The 17,562-nt window shown below is 49.6% G+C and overlaps 2 protein-coding genes across 5 annotated transcripts; one reads left to right on the forward strand and one right to left on the reverse strand.

Moving 5' to 3' along the window:
- The first annotated feature begins 542 nt into the window (after window positions 1-542).
- Window positions 543-9,240, forward strand: aars2 (alanyl-tRNA synthetase 2, mitochondrial (putative)). 4 transcript variants are annotated; one of them, XM_026323901.1, is made up of 22 exons: window positions 543-877; window positions 1,429-1,617; window positions 1,699-1,844; window positions 2,095-2,286; window positions 2,442-2,586; window positions 3,761-3,906; window positions 4,010-4,118; window positions 4,603-4,641; window positions 4,793-4,907; window positions 5,402-5,529; window positions 5,701-5,839; window positions 5,926-6,095; window positions 6,173-6,286; window positions 6,600-6,740; window positions 6,890-7,027; window positions 7,103-7,206; window positions 7,404-7,512; window positions 7,692-7,817; window positions 7,899-8,009; window positions 8,592-8,675; window positions 8,755-8,868; window positions 8,952-9,240. In XM_026323901.1, exons 1-22 carry the CDS (start codon window positions 644-646, stop codon window positions 9,117-9,119), a joined length of 2,961 nt encoding a protein of 986 aa, XP_026179686.1. In that variant the 5' UTR covers window positions 543-643; the 3' UTR covers window positions 9,120-9,240. The 4 variants fall into 4 exon arrangements, with proteins under 4 accessions (XP_026179686.1, XP_026179689.1, XP_026179688.1 ...); XM_026323904.1 differs by lacking the exons at window positions 3,761-3,906; window positions 4,010-4,118; XM_026323903.1 differs by lacking the exons at window positions 8,592-8,675; window positions 8,755-8,868; window positions 8,952-9,240 and adding an exon at window positions 8,130-8,580.
- A 2-nt stretch (window positions 9,241-9,242) lies between these two features.
- LOC113140155 (calpain-2 catalytic subunit-like) lies at window positions 9,243-16,969 on the reverse strand. Its single transcript, XM_026323906.2, has 21 exons — window positions 16,134-16,969; window positions 15,276-15,345; window positions 14,741-14,862; window positions 14,520-14,653; window positions 14,258-14,426; window positions 14,002-14,085; window positions 13,663-13,748; window positions 13,315-13,389; window positions 13,070-13,230; window positions 12,826-12,995; window positions 12,348-12,359; window positions 12,025-12,236; window positions 11,668-11,704; window positions 11,308-11,373; window positions 11,176-11,233; window positions 11,026-11,090; window positions 10,527-10,595; window positions 10,252-10,330; window positions 9,896-10,012; window positions 9,739-9,797; window positions 9,243-9,499 (listed from the first exon to the last, which is right to left on the reverse strand). Exons 1-21 carry the CDS (start codon window positions 16,368-16,370, stop codon window positions 9,476-9,478), a joined length of 2,106 nt encoding a protein of 701 aa, XP_026179691.1. The 5' UTR covers window positions 16,371-16,969; the 3' UTR covers window positions 9,243-9,475.
- Window positions 16,970-17,562: the final 593 nt, after the last annotated feature.

Raw genomic sequence — 17,562 nt, forward strand, 5'->3', positions numbered from 1 at the left:
TGACAGATGCTTATTGCTTTCACTGCAGTGTCTTTGGTGATATAAATGTTTCATTTTCTTAAATGTTTTCATTTTCTCTATTTACAGTCAGACTGTTGTCACCAGGCTGAAGAAAATAGAAAACACCAGTTCAGCTGCTGCTTCAGTGACACTGGTTCCCAGTTTGTTTCTGGGCAAACACTGAGTATATGTGACAATACAACAGGTTTAATACACTGAATATATTCTGTGTCCAGTAACTGCAGGGGTCAGATACAAGTACTGCAGTAAAAGGTTCAGTATTTGTCTCATTGTTAGGGTTATTAATAGTAGTAGTATTATAGGTAGTATTATAGGTAGTAGTGGCAGTATCGGTTACTAGTTTTCATTGTACTGTGTTTGTTATTTTGGCTTTTGTGTCACTGAACCATCAGACCAGACTGAGCCTCCTAATCAACATGGATCAATACAGCGGCTCATTGATCGGAGGACTGTGCGGTGTGAACAGCAGGTGGCGGCAGAGCTCTCCAGTTTAACGTCATGTCATCAGAAGAAGATGAGCCCAGAGTGCGCATGCGTATTACAAGCTGTAGTCAGGGTCACCATGGTCCAGGTTCGGTCTGTCTCGGGGTCTACCAGGGTCTGAGCTGAGTCTCTGGTCCAGATGTTCACACTGATCCTCCGGAGGCCCCGGCCGCTCAGCGGGGCTCTGGGCCTTCTCTCTGCCCGCTCAGCGCGCTCCTACCGCGGCTCTGCTCCGGAACTGCCCGCCGCCCGGGTCCGCGGCACCTTCCTGGACTTCTTCCGGAAGGAGCACGGACACCTGCTGGTCCCATCATCCCCGGTTCGGCCCCGAGGGGATCCCAGTCTTCTGTTCGTGAACGCCGGTATGAATCAGGTCAGTGTACCCCGGTCCGGTGTGGCCCGGTGTTTTCACCTGCGGCAGAGGTTCGGTAACTGTTGTTACCCGCCGATTTCAAAATAAGAGTCGGAGTCTGCTTAGAAAACCCCCAAAGGTCTGAACTTGTGCTCAGACTCCAGTTTCACTTTGTACAGACTTTTTTCAATTTGTGAGAGAAGCGGGTTTTCTCCGTCCAGGTCTCTACCCTGACATGGGTCTGATGAACAGGTGGACACACAGACTCTGTACCTGACTCTCTACCTGAAATGAAAATGATTCTGCAAAGATTTTTTCACTTAAAGTTGTAGAGTAACACACGTTTTAGAAAAGATTAAATAATAAATAGCACAGACCTGGTGGTTCTGCCTCCTTCTCTGGTCTGACCAATCGGCTGCAGTCAAACCACCTTTTCCAGACTTTACACCGGGCGTGAATCACTGGTTGTGAACCTTCTGGTCCTGGACCGGGCAGCAGAGTTCTGGATCAGCGGGGATCTGATTTGTGAGGTTCCTCCTGTGCAGCTGCTGACAGTCTGCAGTGTGTTTCAGTTCAAGCCGATCCTCCTGGGCACGGCGGACCCCCGCAGCGAGATGGCTTCATACCGCAGAGTGACCAACAGTCAGAAGTGTGTCCGAGCTGGAGGCAAACACAACGACCTGGAGGACGTGGGCCGAGACCTGACCCACCACACCTTCTTTGAGATGCTTGGCAACTGGTCGTTTGGAGACTACTTCAAGGTCAGCAGGGAGCTTCCTGTTTGCATGGGGGGGCAGTGTGTTCAGCATCACAGTAATGCAGATGTCCGTGTGTGTTTTCAGGAGGAGGCGTGTCGAATGGCGTGGAGCCTCCTCACAGAGCATTATGGGATACCTGCGGACAGACTGTATGTGTCGTATTTTGCTGGAGACGCTGCATCAGGTTTACCTGCCGACGAGGAGACTCGTCAAATCTGGTTGGACATTGGGTGGGTCTGGGTCTGGAAAGTTCTGGGTGAGGCTCATAACTAAATGTGGTCTCCTCAGCTTAATGTGTGTGAATCCAAAACCTGGTCCAGCTTATCGTTCTGTGCCGTAGACCTCCATTGTTGTCCAAAAACTACTACTGATCAGCTGTGGTTGTGATGCAGGTTTTATATTTCATGAACCAAAGGTTTTAGACCAAAGTCTGGATCACACTGAGGTGTTCTCATCTGCTGACCCTCCTGTCCTCCTCAGGGTCCCTCCCAGACGCCTCCTGCCCTTTGGACTCAAGGAGAACTTCTGGGAGATGGGGGACTCGGGCCCCTGTGGTCCCTGCACTGAGATCCACTACGACCATATCGGGGGACGAGATGCTGCAACACTTGTCAACACTGACAGTCCTGATGTGGTAGAGATCTGGAACCTGGTCTTCATGCAATACAACAGGTTGATATACCCACCAGAACCAGTACAAAACAGTACACCAGAACACCAGTTCAGTCCACATTAAACCATTATCTGACACATGGTAGTTAGTCTGCTGGCCATACTGGTCAGCTCCCAGTATGACAGGTGGTCTTTCAATCTGTGCATGTTACCAGGGAGGTCGACCAGAGTCTGCTGCTGCTGCCCCAGTTCAGTGTGGATACTGGGATGGGACTGGAGAGACTGGTGAACATCCTGCAGGGAAAAAGATCAAACTACGATACAGACCTGTTCACCCCACTGCTGCACGCCATCCACCAGGTACGCTGGAAACACAGGTACCCCACATGCACCAGGTACACTGGGAACACTGGTACCCCACATGCACCAGGTACACTGTGAACACAGGTACCCCACATGCACCAGGTGCACTGGGAACACTGGTACCCCACATGCACCAGGTACACTGTGAACACTGGTACCCCACATGCACCAGGTACACTGTGAACACTGGTACCCCACATGCACCAGGTACACTGGGAACACTGGTACCCGACATGCACCAGGTACACTGGGAACACTGGTACCCCACATGCACCAGGTACACTGGGAACACTGGTACCCCACATGCACCAGGTACACTGTGAACACTGGTACCCCACATGCACCAGGTACACTGTGAACACAGGCACCCCACATGCACCAGGTACACTGTGAACACTGGTACCCCACATGCACCAGGTACACTGTGAACACAGGCACCCCACATGCACCAGGTACACTGTGAACACAGGTACCCCACATGCACCAGGTACACTGTGAACACTGGTACCCCACATGCACCAGGTACACTGTGAACACTGGTACCCCACATGCACCAGGTACACTGTGAACACTGGTACCCCACATGCACCAGGTACACTGTGAACACTGGTACCCCACATGCACCAGGTACACTGGGAACACTGGTACCCCACATGCACCAGGTACACTGGGAACACTGGTACCCCACATGCACCAGGTACACTGTGAACACTGGTACCCCACATGCACCAGGTACACTGGGAACACTGGTACCCCACATGCACCAGGTACACTGTGAACACTGGTACCCCACATGCACCAGGTACACTGTGAACACTGGTACCCCACATGCACCAGGTACACTGGGAACACAGGCACCCCACATGCACCAGGTACACTGTGAACACTGGCACCCCACATGCACCAGGTACACTGTGAACACTGGCACCCCACATGCACCAGGTACACTGTGAACACTGGCACCCCACATGCACCAGGTACACTGTGAACACTGGTACCCCACATGCACCAGGTACACTGTGAACACTGGTACCCCACATGCACCAGGTACACTGTGAACACTGGTACCCCACATGCACCAGGTACACAGGGAACACAGGTAACTTTACATTGACATCTTCCTGTTGTTATGGAAATGTTCCTGTTGTCACGGAGATGTCTATGTCCTCAGATATCAAGGGTGAGGCCGTACAGTGGGCGGACAGGCGCAGCAGACGTAGGGAAGGTGGACATGGCGTACCGAGTGGTTGCGGACCACATCCGGACTTTATCGGTATGCATTGCGGATGGGATCCATCCAGGCATGTCAGGAGCCGAGTGAGTCATCATCCAATCAGCTTTGAGAACAGAGCCCCCAGCCAATCAGCTGTCTTGTAACCGCGCGTGTGTGTGCGTGTGTGTGTGTGTGTGTGTGTGTCAGGCTGGTGTTGAGGAGGATTTTGCGGCGGGCAGTCCGGTTCTGTGTCGAGGTCCTTCAGACTCCTCAGGGAGCACTGGCCAGCCTGGTTCCTACTGTCAGCCACATCCTGGTAAAATACCCATAACTGCTCTGACTCATCCGTGTGTTCTGGTTCCCTGCACTCGGTTTGATTTGGACTAAAACATGAAGACACAACTCAACTCTGTGTTCTCTGAGAGAAATTCATCATCATCCAAACGTGAGCTGAGGGTACCCCAGTCTGCCAGAACCAGCTCGGACAATGAATAATTAAATGGTGCTCAGATTACTAAGCTCTGGGGCAGGAGGAAGCTTTAAAAGTAATGTTTGTAATCGCACAGAGGAAGATAAACGTGGTCAGAGCTTCAGCACCTGAAGGCAAAATGCAGCTGTCCCTGCCGTACCCAGGGGCTATCTGGATCAGGTGTGTCCAGCCAATCAGAAGCTGGAAGGGCATAGAAATGAAAATAGTTCACAGACCATATTACTGATGATGTTTAAGATGAATCCTGAAAATGTAGGAGACATCAACAGTCTGCTGTAAATAATATTTAGCTTCTTTCTTCTGTTTGCAGGGCGACGTGTACCCGGAGCTGCACAGGGAGGCCGACAGGGTGAGTTGCTGACGGTAAACGTCATGGTTTCATTTTGTAGATCATTAATGAGTTTGAAGCCGTGATTGAGCAGTCAGTGTTAATGTGAGACATGAATCGTTCGCTGAGGAAGCAGGAAGTTGTCATCGGGACGCTGATGTTCTTCCCTCAGGTCACGGACATCATTAACGAGAACGAGGCTCACTTCCTGTCGTCTCTGCAGCAGGGCAGCAGGCTCATCCTCCGCACACTCAACTCAGTGGACTACAAACATGGCGTGTTCCCTGGTGAGTTACTACGATTTCCATCAGCCATCTGGACAAGCAGAGGAAGCCAAACTGAGTCTTTATTCATCCAGTAACCAAAAACATCGTTTCTGAAGCGTTCAGCCAAATTTCATGGCCTTCCTTAGACAAGGACGTCAGATTTAAGTCATGGCTTTAGTATCTGCATTTAGGAACACATTTACAAGACTAAAGTAAAATGAAGTAACTTGGTTCTAATTTGCATAAAAAACATTATTTTAATTTAACAGTCGCTTTAACCTGTTTCAGATTTAAAACTTAAAGCACAACTTTAAGATCTTCATTTATTGGTGGCATGTAAAACAGAAGCTTCAGGGCAAAAGTCGACAGATTAGCACATAAACCTCTTTCAGTTGGTTCAGCTGTAAATTTCCCTTTTTTTCTCCATGAACACAACAAAGTGATCATTAATCCATTCAGTTCCAAGAGCTCAAACTCATTTAAGACTCTTATGTCTGTGTGTGTGACTGCATCAGCCTCGGTGGCCTGGTCTCTGCACAGAGACCTGGGTTTTCCTCTGGACCTGGTAGACCTGATGTTGGAGGAGAGGGGAGTCCAGGTGGACCGGCAGGAGCTGGACCGACTAATCACAGAGAGTCACAAGGTGAAGCTTTACTCTGATGTTTTGAATGTGGAAACCTTGAGCGATGTCAGTATAAGATTTGTTTCGCTCTGTGGCTACATGTGAAGAAATGGAAGTGGTCTCACCTGCTGGGACCTGGAATTGAAGACCCACAGGTAATGATGCCATCACACTTGTCTCTGATCCCGTCAGGTGGCGTCTGAAGTGCGATCAGATGTTCGAGCTCCAGTGATGCTGGACGTCCTCAGCCTGGCGGAGCTGCAGCGTCTTGGAGTCCCACACACCGACGACGGTCTCAAATACCAGTACAGACTGGAACAGGGCCGATACGGTATGACTGGTCCTACCTGTTTCGATAACGCACCTGACAGCCTGTGCTCAATCCAGACAGGTAACCTGTGCTGTCTGTCCTGCCAGTGTTCCCAGCATGTCACGCCACAGTTCTGGCTCTGTATGATGGTCAGACTCTGGTGTCAGAGGTCAGTGGGGGTCAGTGTTGTGGAGTCATTCTGGACCAGACCTGTTTCTATTCTGAGCAGGGTGGGCAGTCACATGACCAGGGCTACTTCACCAGGGACGGACTGCAGGTCAGCTGACATGGGAAATGCATCTTGGGTACCTGTTGTGTGTTCAGGTGAGCTGAGGTCTGACTCTTGTCTCTCAGGATGTAGTGTACTCTGTGGAGGAGGTGGTCCTGGCGGGGGGGTACGTGATCCACCAGGTGACAGCAGCTGACAGCCTGAAGACCGGAGACCAAGTTCAACTACACCTGGACCAGGTAAACACCAGGACTCAGATCGAAGAAGTGGGTTAGCTTCATCTGCTGAAGCAGAAACAGGTGTGACTGAGGAAGGGGGAGGTTTCAGATTTTACCCCCTCACCGGTAGACTGACCATGTTGGGGAAACAAAAAAGTTTTTTAGTTTAGTTGGAGACAGACGGTGTTTGATCAGATCCACTGCCCGAACCGAAAAACCTTTCAGAGCCGCACATCTATTCATGTAGTTCAAGTCACAAAATCGCATTAATATCGCACCTGTCTCTCACCTGCCTGTCTCTCACCTGCCTGTCTCTCACCTGCTGGTCTCTCAGGTCCACAGGTTGTCCTGTATGGTCAAACACACAGCGACTCACATCCTGAACTTTGCTCTGAGGAAAGTTCTGGGCTCATCGGTCCAACAGAGAGGATCTCACGTGGCAGCTGATCGCCTGCGCTTCGACTTCAGTGTCAAGGTGGATCATGTGACCGACTGACTGGCTCACTGCTCTGTGCGTCACACAGTCGTGCAGAAAAACCTCAGGGTGTAACATGAAGCAGCTGCCTCACACACATTTGACCGTTCCTGTCGGACTTGTCACCCGGTTCTCTTTTCCCTCCTCAGGGCTCTCTGAGCGTCTCTCAGCTGCAGCAGGTGGAAAGGTGTGTGAACGACATCATCTCAGCCAATCAGATCGTCCACAGCCAGGTGCTTCCTCTACAGAGAGCCAGGAGCATCCGAGGACTGAGGACTGTAGATGAGGTGAGCTGTCTGCCTGGCCGACCGACTGCCTGGCCGACCGACTGTCTGACTGACTGACTGACTTTCTGTCTGCAGGTGTATCCTGACCCCGTTCGCCTGGTCTCGGTGGGTGTCCCGGTCTCTGAGCTGCTAGACAATCAGACAGACACTCAGACGTCTGTGGAGCTCTGCTGTGGAACGTGAGACTGAAACACACCTGTTCAGTTTACCTGTCTGACTCTGAGGGGGCGTGTCCCAGCGGCATCTGTCGTCATCTGAACGACCAGACATGTCTTTATTATCCTGTGTCAAAGTAGCTGATATCAGTTGGATGCATGAGGATCTAACTGTGTTAATGTGCACGATCAATGAAAGGATTTTGTCTGTCTGTTTGCAGTCACCTGCTGCAGACTGGAGCCATCGAGGACCTGGTGATTGTGTCTGAGAGACAGCAGGTGAAAGGAATCAGTCGGATCATCGCTGTGACGGGACAGGAAGCCACACGGGTCAGTATTATAAAGTCCTTGTCCACAGTTTCTGTGTCCAGTAACCCGGCCGGCCTATGGAACGAGATTAGAGACAATAAGAACCGAGCAGAAACGAGTTTCAAGTCTAATTTTTTTTCAGTTTCCATTTTCAACTTATCAGTTTCTGTTCTATACTTTGACGTGCGTGTCGTCCTCAGGCTCGAGAGGTGGGGCAGGTTTTGTTGCAGGAAGTGGACTCTCTGTCAGTCAGGCTGTCAGACTCCGCCCCCTCCAGTCTTGACTCTGCCCAACGTCTTGCCAAGGAGATCGGAGTCCTCTCTGATGTAGGTACACTACCCATAATGCAGTGCATCTGGTGAGGTGTTGATACAAGGTGCCGTTTGAGCCTGTGCTGTGTCTCTCAGGCTGTGGATAACACCCCCATCCCCCAGTGGCAACGCAGGGAGCTGCAGGGTCGACTCAAGGCCCTGCAGAGGACCAGTAACACCGGCGTCAGGAAACTGGAGGCCAGAGAGGTGAACACACACCTGACACACTGCAGCCATCGTGTGGTCTCAATAGCTTTACCTTACACCTGCTGCACATGTGGATTTTTGTAGTTTGTTTGAACACAGTGAGATTTATTTAACAATCAGGAGGAAGGTTCCAATGGTCGACTGCCCACCTTCATCCTTCATGGAACTGACTTATTCCTTCTGACGGCAGCACAAACATGTGGGACTGACGGGAACCTTCAAGCCACATCTTCCCTTCACTGATGGGGCTGGTCAGAAACGTGGGCGTCTGCTGCGTTTTCCTCGTGTCTCAGCTGTTTGTTTGGGTCTTTTTGTCTGATTCTCAGTGACTGTAGATCAGTTTAGTCCATAAACCTGTTTCTTCCAAGACACTCTAACATCAGAACGTTCCTGAAGGGAAGGTGCTTCTTATTAACGGCAGCAACAGGTCAAGCAGCTGCGTCAGTGTCTGAGCAGCAGAGTTTTTAGGTTATTAGATCTGGATGTGGATTTGAATGTGAACAGTGCTCAGACTGATGTTGTTTCGCAGCAACAACGCAGCCTACTGAGCATGTTGGTGTTTTCCCATCATGCTTTTCTCAGGCTGCGGTTCGAGCTCAGGCTGTGCTGGAGAAGAACGGCAGGAGGGAAGTGCTGGTGGACTGCGTGGACACGGACTCTCTGTCGGTAGGTCATCATGGTCAGCACCTGGGGCGTTCCACGTATTTCTGATCCAAGTAAGCGGCTCAATGCCATCATGTTTCAGGTCGTGATGAAGACCGTGAACCAGCTGAGCTCAGCCTCCCCTCGCAGTTATGTGATGCTGCTCGCTCATCAGAGGCATTCTGGGAAGGTTCTGTGTGCCTGTCAGGTTCCCAAGGTAAGAAAGGCTCACCTGTCAGTGATGTGACAGGAGGCGCTGTTTGTTCAGAACATCTGATCAGCTGTGTATTCTCTCCTCAGGACTCGAAGTCTCTCCCAGCCTCTGACTGGGCGGTAGCGGTGTGTCACTATCTTGGTGGGAGCGCTGGAGGTTCGGCACTGGTTGCCAAGGGAACGGGAAGCAGCAGTGACATCACAGATGCTCTGAGGTGGGCGGAGCAGTTTGCCCACCAGAAAACACAGCAATGACATCATCGTGACTGTAACCTGTGGGCCCACAGCTGCAGCTGTCGCCTTCCACTGGACATCAGGCTCAGGTGTGAACTGAACATTTCTTTGTTTTAGAAGAAATAAAAACATCACTGCGTGTGCTGATTGTTAGATTCTTTATTTGATTTGTTGGTTCATGTTTATAAAAGGAGTCGGTTTATTGTTAAGGCATCAGGTGGCAGGCAGGTGAGGCAGCTTTACTGTCAGACATAACAAACCGAAACAAACATGCAGGTGTAACCGTCTGTCACACCAGCATCCTTACAATAAAATATAAACCAGCCGCAGTTGTTCCAGTTACTTTGTTTGCAGAGTCAGGATCTGGTCCCGGTTCTTCAGATCATGGACAACTTCAGCCACTGCAGGAGAGTCACAAACATTAAATCATTAAATCACCTGTCCCAGACTCATCCTACACACTCACCTCTACATTTATTTATGTAGGGCACAGTTCGACCCAACAACCATGATCGATAAACACTACAAACGTTTACGAGCTCCTGGTCTGGAAATAATGAGAAAACGTTTTCAGTGCTCAGGAAAACGACGGATCAGGTTTCTGAACACTTCTCATTAAATCAGTTTACAGACTTCGTACCTGCATCAGGTTCAGCTCAATGGTTCCCGAGTTGTCTTTGTCCAGAGTGTTGAACACGCCTGTGGAGAGAAAACAGGAAGGTCAGTCGGAGCGGAGCTGTCCGTCTGTCTGAAGGGTTGTATTCTGTCAGGACCCCCGGAGTGTTGTTAGGACTCACCGAACATGGTCTCCAGGCGAATCAAGCAGCCCACAAAGTTGTCAAAGTCAATGGTGAGATCCGGGTCGCTATACCGAGCCACCAGGATCTGATTGAGAGCATTGTTCAGTCTGAACCCTGGAACATAGAGAAACCAGCTGTGAGGAGCAGCAGAGGTGAGTTGTACAGATGTTTTTCTCCTTGTGTCTTTTCCATCAGTGTCTTTAAATATGGTCTGAATAAAAAAAAAAACTGATCTGTGCTGCCATGTTTTGTGCAAATAGAAGTAAATGTTGCAGGAGCCGCTCAGTAAAAGTCTCAGCCAGCCCTCTCAGGAATAAAAAGCCCAGTTTTAGTGTTTGGTGTGTTTGTGTTACCAGCTTCTTCTACAGCCGTCCTCATCTCCATGCAGCTCATCGTCCCAGAATTGTCCACGTCCTTCTGCCGGTAGATGTTCTGTCCCACAATAGAGACAACAACTGGTCACAAAGTCCACAACTACTGATTAACATGAACTGTCCAACCGACATCAGGGTGTGAGGAGCATATTTGGTTTGAACAGTGTCGTCTCAGGTGTAGACTTGACGGTGAGCTGCTGTAAATTGTCGTGAACTCACCGGGTTCTTTAAAGACAAGTCCGTCAGCAACTCACCAGGTAGTTATCGATCTTGGTCCACAGCACTTTAAACTCCACCAGGCCCAGTTTCCCGCTGCCGTCTTTCTGCAGCAGAGTTCAGGAAGAGAAAATAGTCTCTTCTAGTCTGACTGAAGGTTTTTACTCTCCTGCAACAGTTTTCAGTGACGTGGATTAGTTTCTTTGGCTCCATCTGGTGGTTTAACCTGACTAAACCACTGTGAAATGAAAATACTACAATAACAGTGATGTTCTTTATATTGGAGATGCCATTCAAGAAGGAAGTAGCTCAAGTCCTTTCAGGCCTTATTTACAAAGAGACTGATCTAGACAGTGACAGATGTTACATTAATTTCAGTTCTTGTTTTTATATTGTTGGTTTGAGTTTAATCACAAATAAACACAAATGCTTGTTCTCATCTGTTCCATCTATTGTTATTCTGTAAATCAAAAATGTGACTGGGACAGGGCCTAGTTCTTAGTGAGGAGTTTAGTGTTTTCTGTGGTGGAAGGATACGTCCAACATGTTGACCATGTTGCGACAGGTTGCAATGCTGAAACCGCTGGTCTTGATGTCGGATCCTGCCACAGACAGACAGACAGTTCTGTTTGAACAGGTGAGTTCTGGTCACACCTGAACCTGAGTCTTAAATCATGTCGTTCTTACGTTTGGCCACCACCTTGTTGAGGATCTTCTGCAGCTCGAAGGCACAGATCTCAGAGTCCTGCACAGATAGGGTTTGAATCGGGTGTCAAGCAGCAGGGGGTGAGATGAACCTGTTATGAGTGAGCAGCTCACCTGTCCTGCCAGCTTTGTGAACAGACCCCTGAACTGATCGTCCACGTCGCTCTCAGTAATCTCGATCTGACACCGCAGGATCAGGATAAAAACAGGAAGATGTTCTGAATGTTCCCAGTTTATCGAGTCCAGCACTGATCCTAAATCAATGCTCTTCAATTATTAGCAAAACACTTTGTTCTTATTACACAATCCAGTTTTCAGACGTCACTGTTTAGCATGTGAACACAGCCATCAACAAAATTAGCATTAAGGTATGAATGAACAAGGCAAAGCATTCGCCTTAAACTGAAGCCTGAGCATCACTGATGCTGACTGAGGAATAAAACTCCTCCAGCTCAGCCCTGATCCTTCTCTCACCTTCTTCACTCTGGACTCTACAGGGTCGTCCATCTCTCTGCAGGAACAAACCAACATGTCAGTGTTAAAACACATTTCCCAGCTCCTTAGAAACACAGCTGCACTTCCTCTGCTGGCCACTAGATGCTGCTGTAATAAAACTTCTCCAGCTGCACATACTGTCATCTCACAGCTGTTCATGTATTTAGGGGACGATGGGAAAATAACTGGAGGACACAGGATGACTACACCGTGATGGAAAATTACACAGCGAGTGGTTCTAACAATCCGTCTATCAAATCCAGACTTCCATCTAACATTTGGACACTTTCACCACCTCCAGCTGCCGAGTCTCGGACCGGCTGCGTTTAAACCTACTGAAAGTCGGCCTGTTTCTCTGCAAACACTCGGACAAAGAAGTCTGCGTCCTTGTGCGGCTCGAAGGTGGACGGGACGACCAGGTACTCTCCGGGCGGCAGACAGAAGCGGTTGCAAACTTCTCGCAGGTTGATGAAGGTTTCGGAGCGAGCAGCAGAGGCGTGACGGACGAAGAAGTTCTTGTTCAGGTGGACGTTCCTCTGACCGCAGAACTGACAGAGACACGAGGGTTAGTTTCAAATCAGACTGAAAACACTGAGCAGCATCATGTCCTGCCCCAGACTGAAGACGGGTCATCACTGGACCGGAGTCAGCATCCGTACCTCTTTAGGAACCTGCAACAGAACAGATTCAGACAAAACACTTGTCACTGAAACGCGAAACATTTCCGCTCTCATTGGTTCTAATGAAATATGGAACCTGAACACCAGAAGCCTTTCAGGCCGTTTCACACTTGGTTTGTTCACTTTGTAAAGTTGCCATGTTTCCTCCAAGCTTCAGTTTTTCTCATGCACAGAAAAATCTAAGCCAACTATCGTCATAGAAAAATAAAGTTGGGTCTGAGGCAGGAACATAAATACAAGATGCTGAATAAAAATAAAATAAGACCTGCGTCTGACACGGACTGTTTAGGGCCAACTGTGGTCCGGTTTTGACCTGACTATTGTCAGGTGCTCGGATTTGGGTATGACGGTTGTAGAGTCAGATGACGAGGAGCTCGAACACCTCAGTGCCTTGAGAGTTTTGGTCTCAGAGCTTAAGACCTGCACTCCCTGTTAACTAGAGATGAAGCCTCCTCACCTCGTAGATGGCGAAGCCGATCGTGTGCACGTCCTGACCCATCTTCCTCATGCGTCTGCGGTTCTTCTGGATCAGACCGACTATGAAGCTACAGCCGACCTCTCCGTCGCCCGGGTTGTCATCCTCTTCCTCCAGCTTTATCACAAACTGAGGGTTGGTCCAAAATGTGTCTGCGATCCAAACAAACAGGCTCGGTCTCAAGGTCTGAGAACTGTCCAGACACACATCTGACAGGATCGCTCACCAGGATAGTTTCTGCAGCCTCCAGCGGTGGATCCTCTCCTCCAGCTGCCCTCAAACTTGGACAGAGCCCACTTAGAGATGGAGTCGTCACTTAGAGCATCGGGTGTCAGGTTACAGATCTCCAGCCGGGAGTACTGCCGCAGGAAGTCGGAGAAAGACATCCTGGAAGACACAGAACAGGGTTTCTTTTCAGCCAGAGGGCCTAATAAAGTCCAGGCAGTCTGGAGATAAAAGAAAAAGTCTTACCAGAACTCTCCATCCTCCGAGCGATGGCTCAGGCGTTGTCTGTCCTCATCGCCCACCTGACGCCACTGCATCGAACTGAGAGCAAGAAATCTCACATTTTAGTCAGAAAGTACGAGCGTCATGTGCACGCCGTTTTCATTAAACAACACACAAAATATTCTCAAATAATCAAAATGTGACCCTGCCCCTGTGACCGGGCCCGCCCCAGACTAAACCAAAGCCACTTCCACCCCCAGCCACAGTTCAGTCTGCATGTCCACAGGTTTGTGGTCGATAACACAAGCTGTCTGCATGTGGCCGTCTCCGCCCGGGTTCACCTGCTGGCTAGTGCCGTGAATGGGAACCTACTTGTCACTCCAGGCTCCGGTCCACTCCACCTGCCCCCAGGGATTCCTGATCCGGATGAGCTTCTCCTTGCTGCCACGGTACTCAACCTGCAGCCAATGAAAAGGAGAACAGATCACAGTGTAGCATCTGATTGGATGACAGGCTTGCCCTGGGCAAGTGAACACATCTGCAGTTCAAGGATTAAACTTCTTTTATTTCATTCTTTCTTCTAAGACTCATGGGAAATGTAGTTTAATGGTATTACCACCTGTTCTGATTGTATAGTCCAGCACAGAGGGTTTTGTGCAACATTATAGGGACAGAACCTCATGTTCCAGCTGTTGAAACAGCAGCACTCACCTCTGCCGCACCTGTCACAGAGTAGGCGTGGCCTTTCACTAACTTCTGAAAGGTGACTGCCTCCGACTCAGCAGAGCTTGTGATCTGGAAAAGAAGATAGATAAAATCTAAAAAAGGTAATTCCAGTGTTGAATCTGCACAGAGGAAGAACCATGTGAGCCAGGTCAGCGGTGTGGCTCCCTGCTGAGTTTTAATGGAGGTCTACAGCACAGACCCATAAGCTGAACCAGGTTTCCCCACCAGCCCCTGGTCTTACGTCTATGGAGCAGCCCATCAGTGATCCGCGGCTCAGGGCCTTTTGGATGATGTGGAACAGATGTGGATTGGGTCGCCTCAGCTCGTACACTTCAGCAATTCCTCCAGTGAAATCCTCGAAGCCCTCTGTGGTCATTCCTCCAGACAGAGCCTCGTAACAGCCGTTCAGCCTGCCAACAACCGCACATCACTTAGTGGGCTTCCTCTCCAACATTGCACACCTTTTAAACTTTTTTAAACAAAACCCTAACCCATGATCTTACTTGGCGTAGGCCTTTTCCAGCAGGGCGCTCCAGAACTCCCTCCCCTCCGCCGAGTGGACAAACAGCAGCTCTCCATCTTTGACCGGCAGCCGGTCGTCAACCACCACGTCCACCCACTCCCCGAACTGCCAGAACTGCAGGGACACAGACAGAAGGTGTGTGCTGGTGCGTCTGGCCCTGTGTACTGGTTTACCTGGTCCAGTGTCTGTGTGCTTGTGTACCTGGAAGTGGAAGATGCCAGCGTACTGTCCTCTCTTGAAGCTCTGTCCATGGGGGACAACTCGGGTCAGGACCTGTTGGTTGAGGGTCAGGGAGGCGATGGCGGCGAGCAGCCAGCAGTCACCTGCAGGAGAGACACTGAGAGATGTCGTACTGTTCCTGAACGCCACATTTTAAACACTGTGGCTCAGCACAGAAACTGCTGATGATAAAACAGTGCAATGCTCCTTTAACGGGTGACCTGCCAGCACTCTGTGTCCTGATTGGGTGGACTCTCTCTTTCTTTCGTTACTACACAAACTGTCCCCAGGTGAACCACCAATGTCCCACGTTTCTCTCTGCTGTCCACCTGTCTGTCACCATGGTTACTCTTTCTGATGATGTCACACACAGGCTAAAGTAGAAGCAACTAAACAGGAAGCAGAACAATAAATAAAAGAAATCGATGGAAGCTGCACTGATGTGTTTACTCAGGCTCAGGTGGATGTCTAGCCTCACCTATGACTTTCTGTCTCAGGTGTGTGTGTGCGTTCTCACCCAGCGCTCCCTGACAGATGTCGGTCCTCGTGGCTCCTGAGACGATGAACTCGGGGTCAGAGGTCAGCTCCTGCACAGGAAGCAGAACCATCATCAGGTTGGTTTTATTTGCTCCAGTGGCTTTTATTCGTCACTGCAGTGACTGACAGATGCACACAGCCAATCAGAGTGAAGCTCTTTTACCGAATATTTCTTCCTGCTGCTGAACGTGTGACAGTCTGTTCACTGAAACTGATCCAGTCTTTATGAGGATCAAAAGCTCACACCTCAGCTCCCACTGACATGCTCTTCACTTATTCACACAGAGGCTCCATTACTCTCCTCCTACTGGGACTCACCCAACTGAACCACAGCTCCCATTAAGAGCCTGCATCAGTAACCCGTCAAACAATGAAACTAATGAAAAATGGAAGAGGCTGGTGTTAGAAAACAGGTGTGGTGTCACCTGACCAGCCTCACTGGTTTTCATCCTGAGGCGATCCATCACATAAACATGTTTCCAAACAAGTCCAAGTCCAAAGATTCATTTGAATAATTCACATAATTAAATAATGTAAATAAAATGATTTAGATAATTAAATCATTTAAATAATAAAATAATTCAGACACCTCTTATAAAACAGTGATTTTATGGGAACAACAGACAACAGAACCATCCCTGAAGCAGGAAACAACAGATTTAAGATGATTCTTGTTAGATCAGTTTTCAGCTGAAATCAGACTTTGCATGAGTAGAACTTTGCGAAGTTTGGACAAGGTTTTCTAAGGGAGTCTGGCCCCAGGACAACACAAAGCAGTGATGTGAATGTCTGGATTCGGTACCAAACCTCGGTAGAAAAGTGTTTTCTCCTCACTGACCGTGGGTCTCTTCCAGGACACCCCCCGGATCTTGAAGGAGCCCGGACCCAGCTCGTTGAAGCCCAGGGAGGAGGGCAGCGCCGGGAACGCATCGTCCTGGAACAGCTGACCGCTCTGTATGCAGCTACGCCACAAAGTCTCGTAGTCCTGGTTCAGGTACTTCACCGCCTGGCTATTGGTTCCGATGCCCTGCTCCTGGTCCCGGTGGTGCTGCAGGGTCGCCGCGATGCCCGACATGACAATGGGTCTGGAAAACTCTGGAGGGTCCTGGAAAGTTTGTAAAAGTCTCTGTGTTTGGGCTGCAGATCTTTGATGCAAGAACTGGAGCGTTCACTCCGCTCGGATTCCAGAGACCGTGAAGACAGACAGGTGAGGCCTTCCGCTTAGTTCCTTCAAAATAAACACGCTGAGCTTCATTTGACAGCCCTTGATTTTAACAATGATTTGTCCTGACGATTTCAATTATGTTGGCAGATTTTCCTCCGCCACTGTTTCAGATGTGTTCCTGTTATTCTGTCCATCCCCGTTTATTCGTTTCTTTGTATATCCGGTTAAACAAGCTGGTCACACCCTCCGGGGCTCTTATTGTGAAGGCTGCCAACGGAAGGGTGTTTCTGTTTCTGAGGCTGCCAGCTCTGACAAACAAGCTCATTCTTCTGCCCTTCGTCACCCCCTCCACCCAAGGCCTCATTCTTTCCATCCTCACCCAGATCCGGACTCTCTCCAGCTTTACTTATCACCAGGATGAGGTTTCTGCACCACACTTGGTCTGTGAGGCCTGCAGGATTTTCGAGAATCCTACAAGTGGACCGGGTCTGGTCTCAGTCTGCACTGACACACCCTAAAACCACTTCCTGTTTTCCTGTCACTCCTCTGTGTCCAGGGTTTTTATTGGTTCTAATACACACACACACCCACACACACACACACAGCTGCTGGCTCTGAGTGTTGGTGTGAAGCAGAGGATTTTCAGGCTCCAACACTGACATTACTGGTTTTGTAGGCCCTTTACAGGCGGTTTCTGTCCTCTGAGCTCTGCTCTGATTTGGATACAAACTGCAACCCTGTGCCAGAGTCTGGACTGTTTCATCTGGATCAGTGTCAGAGTCGTGAGGAAGTGAAACTGTGCAGGATTTCACTGTAGAAACATGTTGATGTTGGTCTGTGCGTGGCCTCATCGTGGCCCTTGACCCTCAGCACCAGAGCCCCCCAGGACGTGAGCTCTGGAGCACAGAAATATCACTGACACCACTCTTAGTTGGAAAGTACCAGTTTCCTGTTTTGTAAAGAAACGAAAGAGCTGGAACATCAGCTCTGGGGTTTAACTGGGGACTGATTCAGTGCCAGTCAGACCAGTACATGACAGTACAGCTGGATCAGGCTCTGGTTCTTTGGGTCCAGAGTATGGAAGGTTTCTGTGGAAGAAAAG

This window comes from Mastacembelus armatus, unplaced genomic scaffold (genome assembly GCF_900324485.2).
Source record: "Mastacembelus armatus unplaced genomic scaffold, fMasArm1.2, whole genome shotgun sequence".
NCBI lineage: Eukaryota > Metazoa > Chordata > Actinopteri > Synbranchiformes > Mastacembelidae > Mastacembelus > Mastacembelus armatus.